This window comes from Notolabrus celidotus, chromosome 12 (assembly GCF_009762535.1).
Source record: "Notolabrus celidotus isolate fNotCel1 chromosome 12, fNotCel1.pri, whole genome shotgun sequence".
NCBI classification, from domain to species: domain Eukaryota; kingdom Metazoa; phylum Chordata; class Actinopteri; order Labriformes; family Labridae; genus Notolabrus; species Notolabrus celidotus.
In genome coordinates this window covers 7,189,573-7,216,448 of record NC_048283.1, presented here as the reverse complement: position 1 = coordinate 7,216,448, position 26,876 = coordinate 7,189,573, and the positions used below count along the sequence as shown (strand labels likewise).

The window sequence follows — 26,876 nt, the reverse complement described above, 5'->3', positions numbered from 1 at the left end:
TGGTTCAACCTTGTCCTCTGCTGCTTGTTGTATGATTTGATTGGTTAAAAAAGAATGTATTGGACAACATGAACACGTGTTTCTTTAACAACTTCTTGTCTAAGAGCTCAAACAGGAGTTATATGTATGTTGAGATAACAAGTCCATGCTAATTAGCTCATCATAGAATGTAGTTTTTCTGATATCGATAAGAAACGAGGGAGAGTGGATGATGTTAACAGAATGAGAGTGCCAGGGTGGAGAAGGACATTGGGATGTCTAAAGGACTAAGAGAAAGAAGGGAAAGGATAGGAATCTTTGTTGAAGTTTAATTTATATTGTAAGTTAGTATTGTAGCCTGTAAACTACCTTTGTAATTTACTGTGTGCACCAGGCTACAACATTTACCTGCAGCTGGCAGGCAGCTGCTAGCAAGCAGAAGTTGTTTCCGTATTTGTGGAAGAAAGATCTGCTGTGTTCATCTCACAGCTGAAGTATTGACATCTCTTCTGTAAGTGTTGGCTTCAGTTTGGATTTTGTTCTTTTGATTTTATTGTTTGTTGTGTCAAAAATCATAAGCCCCCGTCGTAAACAAACCAGCCCCTCACAAGCTGATCTAATCACAATCCCCTGATGTTGGCTGCTACTTGAAACTGAATGGAAAAAACAGTCCTGATACATCATGCTACTTGTGTTTTTCTGCTTCATTGCCAAGCTTGTCCGAGTGAAAAGGTTCAGATCTGCAGTTTGGAAAAAGCTCAGAGGAAGTAATGATAGCTTAGGCCTGACTGTAATGGAGAGAAACAGACTCTGTGAAAAGGAGGAAAGGGGGGGAATCAATCAGTCCACACTAGTGTTGGGGTTTCATGAAAAACTTTGTGTTTGGAGATCTCATCCTCCTCTATACCACTAAAAAGCAGGGTTGCCTCCTTGAAGAGTCTAGTTTCCAGATGATTGTAGAACCACCTGGAGCTCCAGACGTATACCTGACCCCTTCATCCCCATCCGTCTGAATGTAACTCAAACATTCAATGCAAACAACGGCTGAGCCTGACTTCAAAACAACTCCCTCTGCACTCATTAAGCGCTCTTTTCTCAGCGTTGAAGAATTCCCATGCGGTTTGAAGCCTTTCCCTAATGAAGCACAATTAAAACGAAGAGAAGGTAATGAAAAATATTTACCCCCAGTCCAATGAAGTGGCTGGTGAAGTTGATGACTCCTCTTAATAAAAGCCATATGCCTGTTCTCATAAAGTTCTGTTTTCGTGGCGCAGATTTCTTTAGGCGTTAGTGTTTGTGCCAGCGAGTGAATTAACTCCTGACGGTGGGTAGGAGGGTTTGTACGAGGCAGTTTATCAGAAGCAGAAGATCTGATTTATGCCCCAGGCCTCACCGTGCCAAATCTCCAGCAGTGATTACCAGCCACTCAACAGAGTTAAAGCAGATATAAATCTGATGAATGAGCTTCTGATGGATTGTAGAGGTGTTTGTGGCGGGCAGCCTCTACATCACATGAAATAATCTTTACTCTGGGGTGTTTTTTCTCTGTGGAGATACAAGACTTTTTGTAAACATTCATAAAGCTGCACTAATAGGAGTTGAACCGCTGACCTTGGCAGTATGAGAGGTATGTATTATTCACTGAACCACAAGCAAATCTTTCCCTCATTGTAGGAAATTTCCCAAAGTTTCCCAAAAACAGTGAAGTGACTTGAAATGCAAATATGTGCATGAAAAGTGGGATAAGAACGTTTCTGCACCACAAATGAATGACACGAAGGAGACAGTAGGGCTACAAAGTGGTTTGACAGTGAAGTGACTCAGCCTGAAACCAGGATCTAACCTCTCAGTCATACACAGGCTTACCAAGTCAGTTTGGAATTGATCCTACCAGGACTTACCAAAACTGTATACCACTGCTTCAAAGTTTTAGTTGTCTAAACCTTACTTACATTACCTTTTTCATGGGAGAGCATCCTCATAAAAACAGTGTGGGCAAACTCACGCCAGATTTAAAAAACGCAGAATGTTTGTTGAGAACAGTCTCTTAAAATGCCTCTGTGACTCAAGGTATAAAAGCCTGATGACAGGAAGGACAAAGGGCTAGAAACAGGATGTAATCTGATGGCAGAGTTATGCATTGGAAACAGCTGCCAACATCTGGGGTAAAATTGCAGCACATTTGATTTTTGTACTCAGCCTTGGCCAAAATCTCACCCTAACTCATGATAAGAGCTCCAGTCACCTAAGCTTTGACGATTATTTGAGCCATACGAGCAGCTTAGCTCTGTGGATAAGATGTCAGTTATCTGTTTGTTTCTTTGTTTTAGTCCAGACTGAAGTGGATGGGTTGGGATTTATTTAACACACATTTCATGTGTCATTCGTAGACTGTATAAAATAGGCTATGTGACATTGCCCATTGGTTTCTGAAGAGGCTTTGGAAGCCCAAAGATCACCATATTGAATAAGGTGAATCAATCTAACTTTGAGTCAACTTAGAAACAGGGAAAGAGTTGGAGATGAAGCAGGCTTTTATCCTCCTGGCAAACAGCTACAACACGCCCCCCCGCCTGTCTGTCAAATCAGGCTAATTATGCAAATCTATGCATCATTTTTAGACTTTATGTAATCAAAGCAGATCAGTTATCCAGACTCAAAACCCACCTATTTACAAAGGCTTTTAACCTATAATTGATTGATCTTTGTTTTGTTTTTGTTTTGTTTTGTCTTGTTTTTTTTATTTCCTGCCTTGCTTTTTTTGCTTTTTTGCACTGTTTTCTTTTGCTTTTCAATTGTATAATTTATTTTCTTTTAAAGTGTCCTGGAGAATCTTTTAAAGTGCTTTTATAAATAAAATGTATTATTATTATTATTATTATTATTATTATTATTATTATTATTATTAGTTATAGATACAACACTCACTACACAATGTGTTTGAATCAAGAAATAAACTATCTAGATCAACATGTCTATTTCTGCCATTAAAGAGGGTGTTTTAACCTGGTGTAAATGGGACCTTCAGGGCCTTTGAAGCCATCCTCCAGTGGTCACTAGAGGAACTGCAGATTCTTGCATTTCCACATTGGTACAATTTGTTCTTTGGGCGTTAATTCTGGTTTTTACTTCTGCCTTGAATTGACGCTGTAGCCTACCATGTACGTCCACGTAGCCTTGTTGCAACACAGAAGCCTAGATGTGTAGCCTGATGTGCCCCTCGAAAATGTCACTATGCATTCAAACGACGCTGACCACAACCCCTGTGATTGATCAGCTGGGCAGCATCGTATTTTCTCCATTTACAACATTTCCAGAATCACTGTGCAACGACCATCCAATTGGCCTTGCATTTCTTCTCCTCGGACGTCTCCTCTCTGTTCTTCTTTGTTCTAATTGCTCAATTTAACATAATGCGCTTGGAGTTGTCACAGTTCCCCGTGGACAAACAAGAAACCATTATTAATAGAAACCATTATGGGACTGGAGACAGGCGATCTGTCAGAGACTTTAACTTCAACCTTAATTGAAAGAGCCACGTGATATTCTCAAAAGACACGATCCGTGAAATGTCCTGAAACATTCCTTGAGTTTTTACTGTAAGAGAGACGTTTGTTCTTTCTCTCCTCTCTGAGACCTGAGATGTTTTTTCATGGTTCACTTGACCAGAGAAGATGATCTTGATCCATGGCTGTGATGTCACTGTCCCAACATATCAGAAATCTCCCTGAGGCCGTGTGGAGATGACATGAGAAGCTGTGGCACAGTATTTCTGTCAGAGGGGACTTGTTGAGAAAACAGAGGGAATCAGAACGGACCAATCCTACGTCAACATAAAGGCCCTGTTTACTAGAAATGCCGTTTCATTCCCACGATACTTCAACAGAGGGCTCACAGTACTGGCCTGCTGAACTTGTGTTCAATTCCATGAGATATTTTGAGGGGGAAAAGAAGAAAAAAAAAAGTCGCTCCCTTTTGCTCCCTGAGAGCCTAACAGGGTCCCCGTGCAGAGGCTCTCTCTCGGGTCGATGCACTGATGGGATCCAGATGCTGCAGGAGCGTGGACGGGGACACAGAGGAGTGTGGAGGCTTCACTGCAGCTTTGATTGATCGGGGTCAGGACAGAGTTAAGAGTCACGTTTCTCGACTCTGATCCCCCTCTCTCTTTCTAGTTTTCTTTCTCTCTCCTGCTCTCACTCTTCCTCGTGTATCCTGTCTGCTGTCTGGTCTGTGTTTTATGTTCCCTGTTGAGACGTTGTGGAGCTCAGCGGGGTGCAGACAGCTTCAAGTCTGGCTCTCTGCCTCACCTCTGCTGTGTGTTTAATGAACTCTTTTACAATCACAGGCTGAATCTAAACCGCAATTTATAAGAACCGAGAACCAGTTTTTCAATGAAAACCAGGCTTTGAAATGTTGATTGCAGTAAACAAAAACAATGAATTTGAATATCTGAGAGCAGGAGTTATTCTATGTTTGTGCGTGATACATTTTCTGCCGTTTGCTCGGCTCACAGAGAACGACAGTGACTGCTGTGTTTGAAGGCTGTTCAGATTTGGAGAAGCTCTAAAAATAAATAACTTCTGTGGGCTTCATGCTTAGCAAAATGGCAAATTAGGTTTATAATAATGAGCATCTGTATGAGTTGGACATATAACTGTGAATTATTTTCTGCTTTTGCTTGGTTTAAGCAAAGCAATATGCAGGAAGTTTATATATGTGCTGCAGAATCTGATTATTTTGCATCATAAAAACATTTATTTAATTCTTCCCTCTAACTAAAATCAAGAACATCCTTTACAGTTTTTCCCTGAAGTGTTTGGGTTTTCAATTCCCTCTCTAAATGTCGTTCTTTTTCTCCCTCAGGATCATGTCCACTCTGCAGAGCTCCGCCCCCCTGCTGCTGCTCAGCTTCCTGATTGGCCTTGGCTTCTCTCTCAACCCCAGAGACCCTAATGTGTGCAGCCTGTGGGAGAGGTGAGCCCTGTTTGACTGTGACAGACAAATAAACGTTGCTGGGTTTTTTTTAAGTCCATAAGAAACATTTTTTCTCATACAGAGCTGCTCAAATGTTTACTTGACGACGGTTTAACAGGAATTATGAGGGTCAAGACATGAATTCATCACATAAGAGTCAACATAAGCTTTGAAGAAAAACAAAATAACATCACTGTGTCGTGTACAAATGGATTATAAATGAAGATGACCTTCTCCACAGTGAGAGGCATTTTTCTGGAATGGTTTTAGCCAACTCTATAAATCAACGCAGAATAAACCTGAGTGAGACCCTTACTCTCTGATGGAGGATTTCTAATCTGATGGGAGGGGCAATGTCCACATTCATAGCGCATGAGGGGTCACTGACTTGTTTGATGATCAAGTAAAGTGCTTCTGCATACATCAGATCCATCATATTGTCTATTATTTATGATATAATGACAGATTTCAGGCCAAAGAAAGTGTAATTTCTAAGAAAATAAGTTGAAGAGATACTCAGAACAAGGGTTGCAAACTTGGTAAGTTTTGAAGTATAATTAAGGCAGTCATTTTGACTATGAAGTGCTCATATGTTACAATTTTTTAAGGGATTTTATCAAGTAGACGTCACTTTTATTGTCTTTTTGTGAATTTTGTGGATGACTAAAAGTTGGAAGCACTAAAATCTTACTTTGCTATGTTCCCTTATGTTTCATGGTACTCCCTACCAAATGCCATGCTTGTATGACCGGAAAAGTAACAGTTCCAGCTACATTTATGGAGTTATATCACCTTGCCTGAAGCATTTTTCAAAAATTGACTTTTTGGACCCCAGAGACCAAACCGTCCAGAGTTGGTCTCTTTCATCTTGTGATGAGCTGACTAAAAATACTAGTGAAAAAAAAGGTAGCATGAAACAGTCTGAGGGCCGGTCCTGGCTCCTGGTCTATTATTAAGACATTTCCAAGACACCACCCTCTACTCCTGAAAAATACCAAATGAGGAAATATCTTCTGTAGGATGGTGTTTATCCCTCCAGCTGAGCTTCAGAGACTCAATGAATCATAACCAAGGTGCACTAAATCTTTTCTGATGGCATGTGGGGCCCACAGACCTCACTAAAGAACTCTATGTTGGTTTAACTTCAGTCAGACGTAGATAATTTCTCCTGAGTGGCTGGAAGACAAATTGAAACTGTCACTTTAAAACAATTACATTAAAAGTGGTGAAATTCCTCCGAGACTGCAACCAACCATGACTTGGACAATTAGATATCTTTCTCTATAAATTGATCAATTCATTATATAACAGTGATAATTTCCTACAAGGGGGTTAATCAGATTGTTGATGTGTCGCACTCTTAGTACAACATATAGTTATTATCACAGCATTAAAACAGGAAGAGAGATGCATTTAATTGTTAAACACAGAAAGCCAAAACCAGCAAATGTCCTGCAACAACAAAGATTTAACCTCTGTGAGGCAATCCATCCAGTAGTTGTTTAGGTGTTTCAGTCTTCAACAAATGTAATATGGACCGACGATATGTAAGTGCCTCTATAAATACCTCTGATGCCGGCACAGCAGTTGTACAACTTTAGATATAGCAACTTGAATTAGCAGTATGAAAACGACTACTGCCCACGCCAATGACTGAAAAATTCATACCTTTTTTTTTAAGGCTTATAACATCTCAAAGCTCTCTCTTTTGCCTCGGATACAGCTGCATAACCTTACTCTGACTATGACTGACGTAAACCTATCTGACGTTCTGTCATTGTTTTTTCAGCTTCACCACCTCAGTTAAAGAGTCCTATTTTCATCCTTACGACCAAGTGACAGAGGAGCCCTGCTCGGACCCACGGACCTCCTACAGATGCACGCGCCACAGGTAGCACCCTAATGATTAGTACTCATTTCCTGTCAGCTTGACTTCCTGTTCCTGTCAGAGGGGGGATCAGAGCATCCTGTCTAACTGTGTTGTTGTTTCAGGATCACCTACAAGACGGCCTACAGGCAGGCGGTGAAGACCAACTACCGCAAGAGGTACCAGTGCTGTCCAGGCTACTACGAGAGCAGAGACAAATGTGTCCGTAAGTATTTATAGACACTTCAATCATTCACCAGTTCACATGCAAATGTCTTTGGTGGGAGAACGGATGAAGAGGAGAAGAAAAAGTTTGGTAAGAGTGAGTCCTCAAACTTCAGGGAATATTCTAGTGCGAATACCTCATCTCCCCAACACTCACTGAAAGATGGAACGGTCTCCTCCTGCTTTCATGCTTGTAAAGTACAGAGCTTGAACAATAAGATTAACCCGACTCAGTCAGAAGATGCAAATCAACTTTTCTTGTTCGGGTTTTGAGTCCAAAACTTTTTCAGACATCTTTAGACTGTTTAAACACATTCAATCACCATTACAGCAGCACATAGACACTGCTGAATGCTCTTCCAAGAACTCAACCTAAAAAAGCCTAAAACTACTGTCGTGGGGTGTTTTCTTTTTGCATTTTTTGCACAGCACAGATCCTCAGTTACCATACATTTGACTTAAGAAGACTTAAATATACCAATGACACATAACAGATGAGGTCTACAAGGAGACAAGGACTGCTTTGTCAACAGGGGACGACAAAATTGTCACAAATTGAATATTCCTCACAGGAGCTTTGAATTGACTTTTTGTGTTCATTTTAAATTTATAAAATTATTGTGGTCGCTTAAATCCAGTCTTAATATAGCTTTTTAATTATCATTGACCCAAATATAGTTCAGTACGACAACTCACGTTCACTTAAGATAAAGTTTATTGCAGCATACAGTATTGTGTTTGGCGTATGGGCTCCGAACCTCATTACTCAGCATATATTATTTAAATGCATACATTTAGGAGTAATGAGACAGGACTAACCCCCCTCGGAGCCGGCAGGTGGATGCCGGGGAGGAGGTGGGTACAAAGTTTGCACACAGCACTGAGCAGGACAGCAGGAGCACTTGCAAAGCAGAGGCAGAGACAGAGACGGGGAGACATGCAGCTTAAATAGACCGCCAAATGAGGATGTTGAGATCAGCTGATAGGGAGGATGATGACGTGTCAGTATGACTGAGCGCAGCTCGAGTTGTCTGCCTGAACTAGCTTGCAGGCGGCGCTCCATTCCATCCTCAAAATATAGATCTGTATTAACTGCCATCAGCCAGTGAAATGTCCATGAAGTGTTTATTTTTAGCAACTCCACCTCTTCTAATTTATAACTCCCAGAAAAATTTTGAGGACATGAACTCGGTGACCTCACTGCTCACTGAAGTGTGTGTGGCTACATTCCTGTCATCAGTGCTCACCTCTGAGGCCAGGCTCGAAAACAATACACACTACACTGCAACAAGCAATGTGTAGAAACAGAATCAGGCTCTCTGAATAAAAAGGCAAAGATGTAAAATAAGTAGAATAGTAATCTGCATGTGTCCGTTTGTTTGATTCCTCCGGATAAAGAGTCAGTGTCTGGATGAAATAAATCTCATTTAGTAAGTATTTGAGCATGGTTCTCTGTTTGGAGGTATAACATAAGCTTTAATAAGGTCAGATGATGAAGCGCAGTGTTGTCGCTCTGTAGACGTGAAGGAGAAACTGTCTCAATAAAGCATCAGTGATGTTTTATAAAGTGAAGTGACAGTAATCCAGCAGAACCCCAAAATGACTGCACAGCAGGTCAAATAACGTTAGAGCGAAAACAGTCATCAAATTTCTGACGCAGATTATCATTACTCACAGAAAGTTGATAATGTCTCTGTCTTGTTTTCCATTGAATGTGCTAAGTTAATATGAGTAGCATATGACAGTGAAATAACCATAATTACAGGTTTGATTCCCACTGGTGCTTCTCATGGTGAAGACTCACAGTATACACTGGCTGCTGCTGCTGGAAACTCAAACCAAACTGAAGTGTGTGTGTGTGCTGCTGTCTTCTGAAAACCCTCACACACCCATCTTCATTTTTCTCATAATTTCATTTTGAGGATTTCACATCAATTGAGCAACTCTTATTTCATCAGAGAGCATCTGTTCCTGATCAGTTCAGAGGTGTGGCTCTGCTGTGTGAACAGCTCAGAGTAAAACAACAAAAACTGCAGCATATGAAAAGAGACAATATTAGACTGAATACTCCCAGATAACCAACACTCAGCTGAACCACTGCTGCCTTCAGATCGTATTTGTTAGTTTGTGGACATTTACGTAACATGCTTGGTGTTAAAGTGGTTAAAGGCGAGGTGTTTCGAAAAAGAGAGTTGATTTTATGCTTTTTGTTAATATAATAATGTTAATATAAAACCCTTGGAAATGTTTTACAGACCAAACATCATCCAACGATAAAGCAGATACACATAAAGTGGAAGAAGGTGGACAAAATATTGATATAGAAAAATATCACCATCTTGACTCGTGTGTTAGAGTAAAAAAAAACAACTTTTATTTCTGAAAAATATGGAGCATAAGAAGGGAAAACACTTTACCTTTGAAACACTGTTTATAAGAGCTCTGTAATGACCAAATTTCCCTCCCTGGGATATATAAGTATTTCTGATTCTGATTCTGACTCTGATTCTGATTCTGAATACAACAGGATACGATACGATACTGCATTATAGTACCAACACGAGGAATCAAAGTACTGTAGTAAACAATATGTAAGAAAGTCAAAATATTAATAGAAGAAGGAATAGAATAAGATATAAATACGCAAAACTAAAATAAAATAAGATAAAATAAAATAAAATAAAGTAAAATAAAATGAAATGAAATGAAATAAAATAATAATAAAGTATATACAGAAGCACAGAGTAGTTAGAATTACCTATGTACAAACGTGCTTGGAATGAATGCAATATATACAAAGATGTTGAAGTGGTTTTGTACCGTCTCATCTTGTCTTGTATCATAACTTAAAGTATTGCACCGTATCACATTGCACTGCATCCCACCGCATCGCTCCTCACTGCATCACGTGGCGTCAAATCCTGTTGTATTACTATCATATTTTATTGTATCATATGCTTTTGTATAATCAGATCCTATCCTATTGTATCATATCCATTTTTAAGGATTGCTGAATTGCTGTATCATGATTTTATTATAAATCATTGGCAGTATATTCTGTATCGTTACGTATCGAAATGTAATGTAGTGTATCATATGACATTGTATTGTGTCATGTCATGTAATGTATCCAATCATATCATATCTTATCATATCATAATATATCGTATCCCATCGCATTGTATCGTATCGTATGTTAACGTATCGTATCATATTGTATCGTATTGTATCGTATCTTATCTTATTGTATCGTATCGTATGTTAATGTGTAGTATCGTATTGTCATATCGCATGGTGAGTTATCTTGCAATTCCCACCCCTTGTGAATTATCAAACCCATGTTGTCTTTTGGGTTAGCAAACTGTTGCCAAACTTTCTGCTTTAAAGAGGACAAGCTGACTGCCAAGAGTCAGTACAGCAGCTCCTACAATACTCACAACTTCTCTGTGACTGTAGCAGAAATCAAAGCAACAGAAAATCCTGCAAGCTAGACAAAGAGCTGACTCTGAGTCACTTTAGAGTGTCAGAGTCAGCGCTGTGTACAAACAGCACATTTTTTCAGTGCACACTCAGAAAGAGAAAGAGCCGCTCAGTCTTTGAACAGAAGCATGCCAAAAGATCAGCTGGTTACCGGCCAATTAGCTTCAAGATTTCAAAGACAGGGGAAAAACATATGCACATTTTATACAAATACAATTTAAAATTTGGGAGAAGACCTCTATAACTGAAAGTACAGTACATTAACTCACTATCCAGCCTAAAAACCTCTATGTACTCCTCTATTTATAGCACATGCTTTAGAAAACATCTCACAGCTCGGGAACTCTGGACTAAGATAAAAGGGTACGAAAACCACAAGGGAGGCCTGATTCTATATTCTCCTGTACAAGCATGTTGTTTCCTAAATGTAGTTTTCCTTTAAATAACAAGCTGTCTGAAATATGACTGTGGACATTTGAATGCCATATCAGAAGTTATTTATAGAGCCAGGTGATCAATGACATTCTTCTTAAACCATCAGTTTTGGTGAAGTTCAGTCGTTTTGATCTGAATATTTATTTACCTCCTGGCTCAGTTTGAACTGCTCTGCTCTGGATCTTAATATCTGATTGTTTGACTTTGTTTTACATGGTTTGTGTCTGTCCTCTAACATCAAACTAATGTGAAAATAACCTTCTCACTTCAACACGTGATTCTTTGTAGTCTGTATGTTTTGTAGAGCCATAAACAAACAAAAAGCAAGCTTGTTTAAAGGGAAAAACATTCCTACATCTGTTATTGATTCACAGTTCAGTTATCATGATATCTCCCTAAGAAAACGCTGAGTCTTTGTGTCACTGAAGAGCAAAAGTAGCCCCAACCCTTATCTTAAATTCAAGGAGTTTAAATATGAAGTCCAAACATAGAGATGCCAGAATAAGTTAGGATAAATGAACGGGTGCATAAGTTTAAAAAGCAACAAAGTGTGTTGTCATCTAAGAGACCAGCTGTCAACAGTTTGCTGACACACTGTTATTTCTGACAGTCAGCAGTGACTTATTTAAATAAAGTGGAACCATACATTCAAAACTTCTCATGGGACTGTCAGAATTCGAATCATCTGATCTCAGAAACTCAGCCTGTAATAACAAGTGTCTGCGCTTTGTGCTTCAGAAAACTGACATCAGGGAGATAAATGTTTTCTGTCACTGGAGAAAATGTGTGTTTTTGTTGTTTGCAGCAGTCTCATGTGAAAAAGGAAGCCTCCATGTGTGTATTTACGTGGGTGTGAGGGTATATTTTGTTTTGTATCCAAACACAAAAGCCTTTGATTTTACTGACGGCCATCACAAAAGCCACCATGGCGCCCACTGATCGCTGTTTTGAGTTCTATAATTGAAATATCTCTGCTTTCAACGAGTCATCAGTGCCTCCTCCTAAACCCACTTTCTGTACACTGTTTTTATTTCTAAAATACATATCATTACATATAATTATGCTTACCTCCTCCATTTGATGACATGTTCGCCTGTTCTTGGAGCCCTCAGTATTCACACACCTACAACTAGAGAGGAAAATAATCAGTGAAGTTATTGTTTGTGCTTGGATGAAAAACAACAAAAACATATTGCAGTAGTTCTCATGGATGTGCGTGTTTGGTACACTAAAAGATTGAATGTCGTCACCCTTGCATGTTGGCACCAGACTTTCTTGTCAGTTTAACGAGTTAAAAGTATCAGCCTGACACTCGGTCCATATCGTCAAGCTGTAGTGCAGCCACCCACCACTAGTTGGGGCTGTAGCTCCATTTAATGGCTACTATCATAATACTGTGATGCTCTATACCACCATGTGAACAAGAAATGGTAAATTAACTGCGTTTCAGAGTGCTGTCTTGTCTTCTGACCACTCAGTGTTTTTACACAAATGTCAAATTCACCCATCACACCACATTCATACACTGATATCAGAAGCTGTTATGTACGTAGAGCGCTCATCAGTCCTAACTAATCCCATTAACACAACACCGACACAGCACCGGGGGCAGTTTGGGGTTAAGTGTCTTGCCCTAGGACAGCTTGACCTGGGATTGAAACCATACACTGTACAAAACATGGATGTTGTCTCTGTGACGTCAACCATTGGTTTCTAAAGAAGAGTTTTGAAGCCCATAGTCAGCAGTCACCATATTGGAAATGCTGACTCAATCTAACTTTCAGACAACCTAACACGGGCAAGGAGTAGAGTTGACCCGGGCCTTTAGCCTCTTCACGAACAGCTACAGTGTGCCCGCCTGTCAGTCAAGTCAGCCACGCCCCTAATTAAGCAAAAACTCGTAACTTTAATATCTTCAAAATACGAGTTATAACAAAAGTTCACTCCCAAGTTTTTTAAATCTTTGTACCAGGCTGTTATTTATTTTTGCTGTAAAGATGAGCCTTTTAGAATGGGTGTGTATGTGGTTTCCTGGGCTTCTGGAATCAGCCTCTGGTGGACACTCGAGGAACTGCAGCAGTTTTTTTTTTTGCGATCAATTGTTTTTTATTTCAAAAAGAGAAGGGCATGGCATATTTCAAAGGCAGTAGTACAACAGGTTTTAAGCATTTCTCTTTAAACGCTCCTCTAGAACCCCCCCCCCCCCCCCCCCCCCCCCCCCCCCCCCAAATGGCGACAACCCCATCCCTCTTATCCAAGCAAGATCTTGTTACTTAAGGTATATACAGTAGTACAGTATGTAATACCCTAGTTTCCTCTGTGTTCAGTAGGTCAAGGTAAATAAAATAAAATAAATACAATTAATAAATAAATAAATGAATAAATAAGTAAATAAACAAAAAGTCCCAAATAAGTACACATTCTTCATTTCAGTAAGTCTTTAACCATTGCAGCCGCAGAGGTCCAGGTTCAGATTGTTTTCTGACCAGCCCCATGCATTGAACTGCAGTTTTAACACTTCTGCATTGGCTTCAATTCTCAAGAACGGCGGTTGCCGCTTGATTGAACCCCCAAATTCTGACTGAGAGACGACAGGCTCTACTACTGAACCACAGGCGCCCCTTGAGAACAGATGACAGATGGCATCATAGTGAAAGTGTCAGTATTTTAATCAAGAAAATGGAGTGTTTCTTTTCCCTTTCACTCATTGGTCGGTCAGAATATAAATTTCTGTTTAGAAGACTGAGAGTTTAGAGAGTTTGGAACATCCCTAGTCCTGGGTGTTGTGTGTTTAGAAAATATATATCTGTCTTTCAATATGAAGTCTGTGATCAAATCAAATACTGGGACAATTCACGACACTGGCAAGTTTGAACCCTAAAGGCTCTCCATTGAAGAGAAAGTTCCTTAAAGGAATGAATGGCATCTCAAACTGATGCTTTCAATTGTACGGTTGAGCCCAGCTGTTGTGCTGGCAGCTCACACGCTGTTTGTGACGGATGGAAAACATGCAGAGGGGAGGAATTCAGTCAGAGATATTTAAACACTCTGACAGTCCACTTTTAGTCAAGATTTAACAGGCAAATGGTCTTTCCTCCCATAAAACTAATGATGATAAAAAACATTTATATGTGACTTTTTCCTTAAACAGAGTGACAGTTAATCTCAGTGGTGTAATCATGCACATAGAGGCTACATTCCCCAGAGCAGCGGCCCCGGGTTTGGATCCCTCTCTCGTCTATTTAGTGCACATCGTTGTACTCTCTCTCTTCTCTGTTGTTGTGGTTTTTGTTTTTGAACATCTGTTTACTAATTTTGAACACTTTGAGAACACAGTATAACAGATAAAGACAGAAAACAGAGCACACAAGAGCAAAAAAAGACTGCTAAAACAAAACAAATAAAATCTGACAGTTACAAGCACTGACAGAATAAAAAATCCTGGTGGACAGTAAACACTTTACAGCATTTACTCAATTAGACAAACAACTGGTCGCCTTCAGATTCCTGCACACTCTGCTGTAGATCATGCATTGCCTCCTGATTATCTGGAGTTGAATGTTTGACACAAAGCTGCTCCTGTAATAGAGTGTGTTTTCATCAACAGCTCGCTGCACCAAGGAGTGTGTTCACGGTCGATGTGTCGCTCCGGACCGCTGCCAGTGTGAGGGAGGCTGGCGAGGCGACGACTGTTCCAGCGGTATGAATCAGTCTTTTTCCCCTCGCTCAGACATTTCCTCACTCTCTCCTTCACCCACTCCCCCTCTCTCTTTTTCCCCCTCCATCACTTTCTGTCTTCCCCTCTTCTTCAGGTACGCACACAAATAAAAATTTAACATGCACAACAGGAAATGAGAACTGGTCTGAAGTCAAGTGGCTCGTCACACACACACACACACACACACACACCCTCCATCACACACTGAAGGCCCGTCCAATAGAAACAGCAAGGGAGCATTAAAGCATGCACACAGTGAGTCATGGATGTCAGCGTCAGTCCAGAAACAGTTTACTGGACCAGAGGGACGCAGAGCTGCACCTCCACCTCTCTCACTCACACAGTTTCTTTTCAATATCAGTAAAAAGTGGTTTAATTTTGGAGCAGCTTTTATTATACAGCTGAGAAGAGTTCTTATAAGTGAAGTTAAAAGCATGTGACCAAAAGGCCCGAGAGCATAGTTTAATCAGTTTGACAGACTCTAGTAGCCGTATTCAATAAAAAGAGTTAAGACAGAGGCTTTAAACCTGCTCCTTCCACTCATGATGACACAACTGAAGTCAGCAGAAATCATTATATAATACTTCAGAGCAGTGAGTCTAACGCTGGGTTTCTTGTATCAAATCTCCTAAATTTTATCATCCGCACAACGCCAAGTGTGAAACCAGAACCGCATTTCATGGTGCTGCTGTTCCCCTCACCGAGATGGAGTTTTTCCACAACATCAGCCCGTTTCTCTGCAGTCAGCTGGGTCAATAGTACACAGCCTTCCTCCATTTTCTCCCCCAAATTTCTCTACAGAGGGAGGGAATTAGCTTTAACGGGTAGTGGTTGATTTTTGACAGGGGGATGATGGGAAGGGGAAATGGAAAATGTTACCCCACTCTCTCTCTCTTGCATGGCTCAGTTCTCTCAGTTCTCTCTGTCTCTCATTACACTCCCTCCCCTAAAAACCTGCACTTAATTTTTTTTCCTTGTTTTCACTCGTTCACTCCACACTTTTCTCCTCTTCCACTCGCACTCCTCTCTCCAGCGCTGGCTCCTCCATTTTGTCCTATAATGGAGTCTTTTTTGGCAGAATGAGCCCTGACACTTCCTGGATGCCTGTGTGTTGAGTTATCTAAGTATGGGAAATAAGAGAGGGGCCTGAGGTTTTCATACTGAGCCCTCTTAGGGCTGTTTGGGCATGAGTATGGAGAGTTGAAAGAAGTGGGGGAAGTATAATCTAAACTCTATACATGAGGTGAGAATGAAAATAGTGGTAATGGAAGTTATTGGGGAAGGAGAAAGGCAGCAAAGTGGAAAGCTAATGTTAGATTAATTATGCTTTATGTAAGGCCTTTTAGAGCAGATTTTAAAAGAGTGACTCAGAGAGCAGGAATCACAAACCAGCAGCGAGGGTCAGTGAGATATCCATGAGATTATGTGGACTTTGGAGGCAGGCGAAACCCAAACCAGTGCTTTCACCGCTCTCTGGGGAAAAGTATAAATTTTCCCACCATGTCAGCGAGCAGGAGAAGCAAATTTGGAGTGTGCCAAGTGCTTATTTCTAGGTTCATGCATTATTACAGATACTGATCCATATCACTGTAGGGGACTGTAATCTCCTTAAATGAACATATCTTCATCACGTACACCAGCTGCTTATTTTTGAAATCTTATTTAAATCAACATATCATTAGTGAGAGAGACCTTAGAATTTATGTTATATGAGTAGGTAAAACTGTAGACCCTGAGGAATAAGTGTCTCGACCCTCAGTTAGATGTGAAGTAGTGAGAACCAGCTTTCCTCAGTTCAGAGGTATTGCTTTAGAAACATTAAGGATTTGAATAACCACACACTGACTTTACACTATCTGCAATAAACAAGTTGAAGCAAAAATCCTTTTTGTTGGATGAATCAACATTGAACTGAACATTTCCTTTTACAGTCAAATTAGATGTCAGCCTGCTTATTTGATATAATTCACATCAAACTGAACTTTCCCATTTAAGGTAATGTCAGAGGAGATAAGCAGGACTTTACGTTGACAATTATGTCCTTGGTTAGCTCTTGTTCTCAGAGCTTTGCTTTTGAAAACATAATGACGAAAACTTTTTACATCATTGCTATCAAGGCAAGGCAAGGCAAGTTTATTTATAAAGCACCATTCATACTAAGAGTATGAGTGCTTTTAAGAGCTAAAAACAAAAAACAGAACAGTAACAATCAACAAAAAACATACAGCAAACACTTCAAACATTTACATTTTATATGCGGCCAGTTATGTTTGATCAACTCTCTGTCTCTCTGTGCACTTATGTAACTTAACGTACATAGTAAACGGTGTTGGGTCTTATCATTTATTTAAATTAGGAGGGAGTATTATAAATAATCAGCTCCCTTCATTCCTCTGAAGTCCGTAACTTGCAGAGTCTTAATGTCCCACTGGACACAGAATCACAACTGATCTCGTCTTAACCGAAATAAACCCTTTAATTATTCGATTCATCTCAGAACTTCTTCTCAAGGATTAAGACTCACACATTTAATCTTTTCTGTGTCAAGTCACAGCCCGAAGCTGACTTAGACCTCTTGACACCCCCGCAGGGTGCCCTTATGCCCAACATTGAATTGTAGATCCAAAATCAGGTTAATTCCATAATGCCATACCTTGTCAGAGAATACCTAATTTAAAATATTACATTAAACAAACATAAGCAAGCACTACTGCTTTCAGTCACTTCGTACCAACCAGCAACTTAAAGATGCTCTCACTAGCTCTGCTCTTGTCGCCTGGATTGCAGGACTGGATCGTGCTCCATCAGAGGTGATTGGAGCCCAGTAGCTCCTCAGGCTGCTCTCACATCTGTGCCCAGTAACTGTCATTACTTCTCGACTCTCGAGACCAGCCTGAGATGGAAACTAACACTTCAGTCATAGTGACAGTAGGCAGAGCTGAAAAGTGCTGGAATCTTTTCCACAGATTGATTTGCAGAACAAGACGGTATCATCAGCATAGAGACTGAGATTTCAGTGCTGAATTTAGAGGAGAACAGTTTTTAAACTTAAACTGTAAGGAGGCGTCATTTTGATCCTTTAGGGACATGTTTAAACAATAATCTGCTTTGCAGGGTTAGAAATGCACCTCAAACCTAAGTTTAAAAACAAAAATCTGGTTGTAATCATGCAACGTTTTCTGATTTGTTTATCGTTGTTGTGAAGTCACGTTCAGGCATCATGTCATGCACTTCACAGGGTTGCTGTGTTTTTGTGGGGTATCTGTGATAACAACCAAACATGGTAACTATCCAGCACAGATGCAAACACTTGACATGGAAAATCTCTCCTGAAAGCCCCTTTGATGCCAAAATATCAAACTTCTGGCAATGTTGGGTCGACCATGTCATCAAAGTTAGTTTAGCTGAGGTGAGTGTGTTTGAAGAAGGTAAACAAGCTCAGCAACACTGTGCTTGAACTGGGGACACACTGTAAGATAATCAAGCTGATTTTTGGCTCGATTCCCCCATACTGATGAAAGTAAGTCCAGAGTTGTGGGGGGTTCTAAAGATTATCTTGCCAGATTTTCCCGTGGTGTGAGGTATGTTTAGAGATATTTTACTTCCCCAGATCTGGTGCACCTATTTCAACTCTAACATGATGAGAATGTTCAATATTTAGAATCTGATATCCTGTTGTGTGGGGAGAACTCTGTGGACTGTCAAGCATGTTTTCTGTAGAGTGTTGCCTACTCTTCCTGTCCATCATCTGTCATGTTTGTTTCTCTAAAGTCCTGTTCAACCGTAAGAGATACTCAGATTCCCATATCGCGAGTTGGGACATGTCGATGTTTTTGGTCTCCTCTTTTCAATGTCTGCTAATAGTTATAACACCTTTTAGCATGGACCAGGCAAAAGCCACTGTCAGTTTGCACCCTCACAATCACACCTCCAAGCTGAGAATTTTCACCCATTCACTCATCTCCTGTCTGGATTTATCAGCCCTGAACTCCCTAGCTGACATCCTCACTGAGCCTTCAGGAAAACTCCCTCCTGTCTTGGAGAATGTCTGTGTAAACACAAATATGCTCCAGCTGAAATTCTCATTAGTTAACCTGACACACTCCAGCAGAGCCCCTCCACAATGCCCACACAGAGAACAAGTACGGTTATGATTCAGTTAAACAAAGGAGGCGAGGGTCCTGCTCTGAGTTAGTGCAATAAACACAACAGATCCCTTTGCTCCAGGCCAAATTTGGCTCTGCTCTACCCTCTGTGTAATTATTGTCAAAGCAATCCTTCTGTGCTTCAAAGCTGTGGAAGAGGCAGAGGGGGTTCAGGGGCAAACTGGGAACATGGACATACATGAAGTGCAGCTCAGGCCTCGGTGCACTCTGGATTTCGTGCATGAACGTCTGCAGCTCATGCAAAAGATTCTCCTTGGTCAGCGTGAAATTGCTGGACTCAGCTCAGGAGTAGATAACTCACCCCTGTCCACGTCTTACGTCAGCTATCGGATATCACACTCTCTCAATGATGTCTAATGTCCGAGACAAGCTGAGTTATTGATGAGTAATTCTAAGAATGCACCCTTGACCATTTGAGTTTCTCACAGCACGATACAGAGGACTGAGATCTCTTCATCATGGATTGAAATCCAAACCGTGTGTGAATCTTCGTTGCACGTTAAAACCCCTGGAGCCAAAACTCAGACTTGGGTAAACTTAACCATTCAAAACCCTCTGCCCTGTGATCTCCATGCAAATCTCCCTGCCAGTGCTACATTATTTGTTGGTAATTCAACTCTCCTGAGCTAGAAGGGAGGATTTGGATGTTAAAGCATGGAGGAGAAACACAGTAATGTGTGTTAGTCAGTGCTTTATGTCATCTCCAAGCACTCCTTTTCAGTTTCTTTTCTGTTGATCATCCTTGTTCAGTTAAACACACTTCTTTAAATCAGATTTGTGTCTGTTTATTTGTTTTATCATGATATCATATATATAGCTGTAAGTGACACCATGTTGAACAGAAACGGATGAAGTAAAGAGACACTAAACGGTTGTTCTTGCACTGTATGCAAGTTACAATAATCATCTGTAATCTTGTTTTGCTGAAGATTTTCCCCCATTTCCAGGAGGGCAGAGGAGGTTTGAGTCAGTGTTTAGAGGAGGAGGAGGAGGACTGTTACTGGAAGATGACTGGTTTGAATCATTGGAAAATGTGGGCAAGGAAAATAAAAATGTGTGCTGCTGTTAAACTGCACGACAAAGGGAAAAAAGAAAAACCTTTCTGTAGATAAATAAGATTCAAAAGTGTGGAGGCGATGTAATATCAGGTGGTAGTTTCTGATTGTCGTTTGATTACATTTTTACAGAAAGTGTCATCAGGATGATTTATTTCCATTCCAATCCATACGTTCATTGATGCCAGGTATTAGTCTAGGAAGCCTATAGATGGGGACACCAGGTGCCATGTTGGGGAGAAAATTCAGGATTGCTAAGGGCCCATGACTGATAGGGGCCCTAAGAATATTTGAACATTCGTGGTAGGGAATTAGTGACCTCATATTTCTTTTACATGGCCAAAATTTTCTAGCACAAACCCCTGGTGGTCACGGTGTTGGTAATGCTTACTCCATCCATCTTGAACTACTCCAGAAACTGGCAAATAGTCTTGCTGCCTCCCAAACAGCTCCACCCTTCATTCAAATCAGCCACACCTCTAATTATTTCCCATTATAATATACACTCAGTCTGAATAAAATGAGAACAGATGAGTTATAATGAAAACCACCCATGTACAGTTGTTACTGATAAAGAAATGAGGTATAGGAAGCAAATAGTTTTTTGAACCAGGCTGGAAACGAGAGCAATTCTGCAGTAAAAATGGCCACTTTAATATAAGCTCTATATAAGCTCTTTCCATTTTTTTTAGAGCAGCCTCAAGTAGACACTTGGGGTACTGCAGGTTCTTTTTTGCACATATACTTCTACCTTCTATTTTTCAACGCTGTAAGTTGCTGCAGAAAAATTCTGTCCTGTGTTTTAGTATCTTGGCTCAATGTTGGAAGTCTACATAATCAATAATTAACAGTCCATCTCTTCTCCTTTCAGCCTGTGATGACAAACACTGGGGGAAAACCTGTATTGAGCAGTGCAAATGCGAGAATGGAGCGCTCTGCGATCCTGTGAAGGGGGCGTGTCTGTGCCCTCCAGGGTTCATGGGACGATACTGTGAGGAGTCGTGTCCAGCGGGGATCTTCGGGAAAGGCTGTCAGCAGACATGCAAGTGTGAGGCGGGAGGATCCTGCGATAAAGCAACCGGAGAGTGTATATGTCGGGAGAGATTCACTGGGACTTTGTAAGTAAATGAAAATAAACAAAGGAGATTAATTGTTAGTTTTAATCTAATGTAGTAGATTCAATAGTACCACCACATGTACAGGGACAAAATCAGCAAAGTGGAAAGAGTTACTGCTTTGTCCACAGGGGGGCGCCAAACCAAAACAAGCTGAGATTTCCTCATGGGAGCTTTAATATAAGAATTTGAGAATGGTTGAGAATGGTTGCTCCACCTGCTCCATTCTATTATTTTAACCAAAATAAAACTTACAGGCAGGTAATTTCAGCTTGAAAGACAGATAACTTGGCTAATGAAAACAGGAAGGTAGGTGGCACGAGGATAAGACCTAAGGTTCAAGAATAGGGAAACAAATCCATACAGCACAGCAGGCAGGTCACAGGAACAAGTTCTAACAACAAACTGGCTTCTAAACAAAGGACATGGTGTGATTTATATGACATGAGGCTGATGAGTTAATGTGAGACAGGTTGGGACTTTTGTACTCTATGAAGCCAAAAACATTCCCTTCTGATAAAGGACATTTTAAATCACCCATATTTAACTATTTAATTGACTGTGGGGAACACTCGGTACCTCGCTTTGTCAAGCATCATTTCATTTGAGTTTACTTCATTATTTAAACTTTCTCCGGGGCTCTGTCAGACACAGATGTGGGACGTTTCAACAAGTTATTTTTACACAACTTAACTTTAAGATGGAAAAAAGACCCTTCTGTATGACACCATGATCCGTGAGTCATCCGCTACGCCCTGTTTTTATAGAAGCCCCCGAGGATGAGTAAGCTATTAAAATTCTTCCCAGCTACATATTAATGGAAACTCTTAAATGTTAAAACACAACACACCACTGAGAGCTACATAAAAAGAAGGCTTGGATATACTGATTATGGGATTAAAGCTCCTCAACAAATTGTTTTTATTGAAGTCTGTCCATGTTATTTCACCTCAAGGGTGTCTTAGAAAATATAATATCCAAACATGGAGTTGTACAACAAGTAGTTTCAGCCAAGTAATCTGATTGGTTAAAGACACGTTCCAGCTGTGCTGATGAATCACACAAAGCTACTGTAATGTCAAGTCTCATAATAATCAAGGAGAAGCTGTTGTGGTTTTCTTTCTCTCTGCCTTTTTTAATTTTTACTGAGTCAACAGAATATTAAATGGCAGTATAAACGGTATACACGTGTCTATTAGGTTATAAAGTATATACAAAACTGCTGTAGGGAAACTGGATTGACACTGATAACATGGAATAAATATTTCTTAAATTTAAAGCTCCTGTTAGGAGTTTCTTTACAGCCATTTTCAATGAAACTGCTGCTGCTGCGAGGCAGGTGTCAGATGAGGTGAAAGTAGAACGCTGACAAAACAGCCTTTTAAAAATTTCCACGTCAGGATTTATTGTCATGTGCATGATAGACACTTAAAATAGAGGAAAGGTTTTTCAGCGAGGGACATCACCTCACTTTGTCCAACAAAATCACCACAAACTACAAGTTTCTCACAGGAGCTTTAAGGTTAACTAACAATGTGGGTTGTACTCAGTTAAAATGTTGACTCATGACTGATTACAAAGTTAAAGCTCCTGTGAGAGGTTTTTGACTGGTTATAAAACAGTCTGAAATTCACATTAATGTCTTTCTATGACCTACAAAAGAAACAAAGACCATCAAACACAAGACTGACAATTTCTGTTTGGGGATTTTTAATGCCTTACATTGTATGCCCCTAATACATTAATAATTTCTGTCAGGAGACATGACTTATATATGTACAGAACAAATCATCAAAATGAATAAGGTACAGTTTTCTCCACAGGGGGCGCCAGAATCAACACAAACGTAAAATCCTCAAAAGAGCTTTATGTAGTAATACAACAGTGTATGGTGTCTTTAGTTAAAATGGTGAATCTTGACTGGATTAAATGTTAAAGTACAAAGTATTAGAATCGAAACTTGAACTACAACAAGTAAAAGTCGTCATAATGCAAATTGGTTGTAATGGAATATACATGTTTTGTTATTGTATTGTTAATATTGATGCACAAATTGAATTTTACAGCCAAAGTAAGGGATTTTAAGGTACCTCTTGTGCTTCATAAAATGTTGTTTTTCTAAAATACTTCATGATAATGTTCATGTTCATTATCTTTTTTATTATATATCTGTAATTGAAGAAACTAGTTACTACAGCTAATGGACAAAAAGTGCCATGAATCTCTGTAAGTATAAAGTAACAATGAAGGGAATACTGATGTTAATGTACCTAAATTGGTTATTTTGGTACTTGAGTAAATGTTCTTGGTTTCTGTACTCTGTGTTTGTGCAGATACTTAAATATCAACCTCTTAAAAACTCTGAAAACACTTATTTTTTGCACTTTAACTGCTTGATGAAACATTTACTTCAGTCCTCAGGAATGTCCCAGGACACACTGAGTGTTTTTGACTGAAGAGGTCCATTAAGTTGATAATTAATCATGGACTCCATCTTTTCCTCCAGCTGTGAGAAAGCGTGTTCCAGGAGATGTCAGGCTCGCTGCCCCTGCCAGAACGGTGGTATCTGTAAGGGCAAAGGAGTCTGTGACTGCCCCCCAGGATGGACGGTAAGACTTCAGGCTAAAGTTGCACTGACACTAACCTTTACGTAGTCCAGAGAGGCTGCCAGATTGTGAAATAGATCATCTCTGATATTCCAGCTGGCTTAAAACTTTTGACAGTTTCTTTTTCGTAATGATGACGTGTTTCTAAAGAGATTTTGAGTGAGTCTGTGGGGACAAGACAATTTAAGGTTCTCAAATAATGTGATAGATGGACCCGTAGGTTTCTCAGGTTTGGAAGACAAGCATGAGAGGAGATAAAGAACCTCAAAGTCTGAGTCACTTGAATTGTGAAGTTGCCATGTTGGTGTCTTGTTGCAGTGTGTCCTCCTTCTTAACTTAACATTTCTGTCCTCCTCATGAGCGCTTGTTCCTTGTTTCTCTGCAGGGTTCAGTTTGCACAGAGCGCTGCCCAGAGGGGAGGTTTGGATCAAACTGTGCCGAGGAGTGCGTCTGTCACAACAGGGGCAAATGTGACCCTGAAACCGGACAGTGCAAGTGTGCTAAAGGCTTCACTGGTAACAGGTGTGTGTGTGTGCAAGGGTTTTTGTGTGGCTTTATTTGCAAGTAGAGAACCAAAACAGAAACTGTTGTCTTAAACTGTGACTGGATGCTAGTTCTGTGGTATTACATCATCACAGAGCAGCTGAGTTGGTCTGTCTCTATTTCTGAACATTCAACCAAAACAGCTTCTCAAAGTCAAATTCATTTCAAGTGTTTAAAAGACACCAGAGACAGAGAAGCACAGCACCAGCTAAAATAATGAATTGGCTACCCACAAGACAAAATATTAGATTAGATTTGGTTTGTGGTTGAAGAGAGAATCCACAACAGACTTGTGCTTTATTTTCCATTTCCTCTTCTGTGCGTCTGTGTGAGCCTCTGTTTTACTTTGCAGATGCAACGAGGAGTGTGCTGCAGGTTCTTACGGTCAGGACTGTAAAGGTGTGTGTGACTGTGCTAACGGTGCTCGCTGCTACAACATCGATGGAGGCTGCCTGTGTGAGCCGGGGTTTCACGGCCCACACTGCAGGGACAGGATGTGTGCACCCGGCAAATACGGCATGCACTGTGAACGCACGTGTCTCTGCCAGGACAAACACACCCTCAGGTGAGTTTTGTTTTTGGAGAAGGAGAAGAATGAAAAGGGTTTAAAAGCATTGTTACTCTGGAGCAAGAAATATTCAACTTTGGTCAAATATAGAGATAGATATAGAGACACAATTCTGGGCTAGCTGTCAAACAAGTAGTTGACTCAAAGGTTGTACACCATGCATTTACAAATAAATCCTGTCATTTGGTGCCTATTTAGGACATAATCTCCCAATTTAATTATCATCCCCTCGCACTGTTTTGCTCAGGATTCAGGTTTGTGCTGCAACTTATTGAATCTTCTTTAAAATCTAAATAAGTCATCAAGACTTTTTGAAACTTGAAGCATTGTCTACAAATTCTTCAAATGCCTTGTATGACCACCTGCCTTGTATCATGAAAGCCCCCCTGTCCTCAGACCAGGGCCACAACAGACCTCACCTTAAGATACATGGCCTCCACCAGAATTCTGCAGATCAGTGCAAAATCCATGGGCAAATGAGGTTGTGTTTGTTGTTCAAGTAGTGTCATCCACTGTGGCATTTTAGCAGGCTTCTTCTGTGTGAAGACACATATCCCATAATAATAATAGTAATACTGCCAGATTTAGAGGCGTATGTGTGTGAGCATCACTTTCTCTCTGTTCTTTTGTATTATCTGTCACAGTTTCATCATAGTTACCTTGTGTTTATTTGCAGCTGTCACCCAATGAAAGGGGAATGCACCTGCCAGCCGGGGTGGGCGGGGCTGTTCTGCAACGAGACCTGTGCCCACGGTTTCTATGGTCACGGTTGCCTGGAGCCGTGTTTGTGTGTGAATGGAGGGGTGTGTGATAGTGGGACCGGCCAGTGCAAGTGTGCGCCCGGGTTCACGGTGAGTGGTTGAGTTTTACAGGATTGATCTCTGAGTGACATTTTTCAATCTGTTAGATTCTTTTCTTGCATTCTGTGAAGAAGCTCTCAGATTTAATGACTAAATTAATCTCTGTTATCTGAAGTGTAATCATGAGAGTTAATCACTGTTTTTGTTCAGGGGGTCCACTGTGAGAGTCCATGTAAAAGCGGCACCTATGGAAAGAACTGCTCCTTGGAGTGCTCCTGCAAAAACTTTGTGGACTGCTCGCCTGTTGACGGGACCTGTTTCTGCAAAGAAGGTGAAAAAATATGAAACAATCACTATCACTGTCAAACAAGAAACATCTGACTGTCTGAGAGTCAGTTCACAACCTGCTGAGAAACTGCTGACTGTGTGATTGCACCTAAAACTGGTTTGTAAATCATATAACGATTAAAACATGGCTGACTGTCCTCTCTGTGTCTGCAGGCTGGCGGGGCTCCGACTGCTCCATCCGCTGCTCCGAGGGAACCTGGGGTCCAGGATGCAACGCCACCTGCTACTGCGCCAACGGGGCAAAATGTAATCCTGCAGATGGATCCTGCACCTGCACGGCCGGCTGGCAGGGGGCGCTCTGTGACCAACCGTGCCCGGTAAATGCCCTGATATGAAGCTTTTAGCTTTCAGTTCAATTCTTGAAGCGGTAACGGGGTGGGAAAACTTCTGAGGAACATCAGTGTAGAACAAGCATGACTGTGGTGGCCCCCAAGCAGGCATGAAATCACTAATCACATGTAATGCATTAAAACTGTATCACAATAACATGTAGTAATATGGAAATCAGAAATATAAATACCTTTAAGAGAGGGTTCAACTATCCTGAAAGATACTCATGTGCATACAATGATTCATGAGTATATAACATGTAAATCTACCATATACTCTTTTGTAGTAGAATAAGACATGCTGATATAAAATATAGCATCAGTGTTAGAAATGGGAACTTATAGGGACATAGTTTAGAGAGCAGATCAGGTTTAACCTACATTGATTTTCACATTTCTCCTCAAATACAACAGAAAATGTTCTGGACTTGGTCCACAGCAGCGCACCAAATCACACACCACTGAGTCAGAGATAAAGGAACCACAGGAGACTAGAATAACTCTTGATTTGTGTACTTTTAGTCATGCTGAGTCGACAGATGAGCTGCGATCTTTGTTAGATTAATACACAAATCATAAGAGTTAGAATTATTCTGAACATGCCAGTTGTGATCGGACAGTCTGTAGAAATGTTGTCCAGCTTTTCATCCCTTACTTCACCCTCTGTA

The 26,876-nt window shown here is 40.5% G+C and overlaps 1 protein-coding gene across 1 annotated transcript in view; it reads left to right on the top strand.

Moving 5' to 3' along the window:
* Window positions 1-26,876, top strand: part of pear1 (platelet endothelial aggregation receptor 1) — a 66,328-nt gene that overhangs the window by 26,971 nt on the left and 12,481 nt on the right. Inside the window, exons 2-12 of the mRNA XM_034696978.1 lie at window positions 4,843-4,953; window positions 6,743-6,844; window positions 6,946-7,046; window positions 14,568-14,660; window positions 20,771-21,017; window positions 23,521-23,623; window positions 24,006-24,142; window positions 24,516-24,728; window positions 25,408-25,582; window positions 25,742-25,862; window positions 26,033-26,196. Of these exons, the coding sequence (XP_034552869.1) occupies window positions 4,847-4,953; window positions 6,743-6,844; window positions 6,946-7,046; window positions 14,568-14,660; window positions 20,771-21,017; window positions 23,521-23,623; window positions 24,006-24,142; window positions 24,516-24,728; window positions 25,408-25,582; window positions 25,742-25,862; window positions 26,033-26,196 (1,563 nt within the window). The 5' untranslated portion in view covers window positions 4,843-4,846. The remainder of the gene's footprint in view (window positions 1-4,842; window positions 4,954-6,742; window positions 6,845-6,945; window positions 7,047-14,567; window positions 14,661-20,770; window positions 21,018-23,520; window positions 23,624-24,005; window positions 24,143-24,515; window positions 24,729-25,407; window positions 25,583-25,741; window positions 25,863-26,032; window positions 26,197-26,876) is intronic.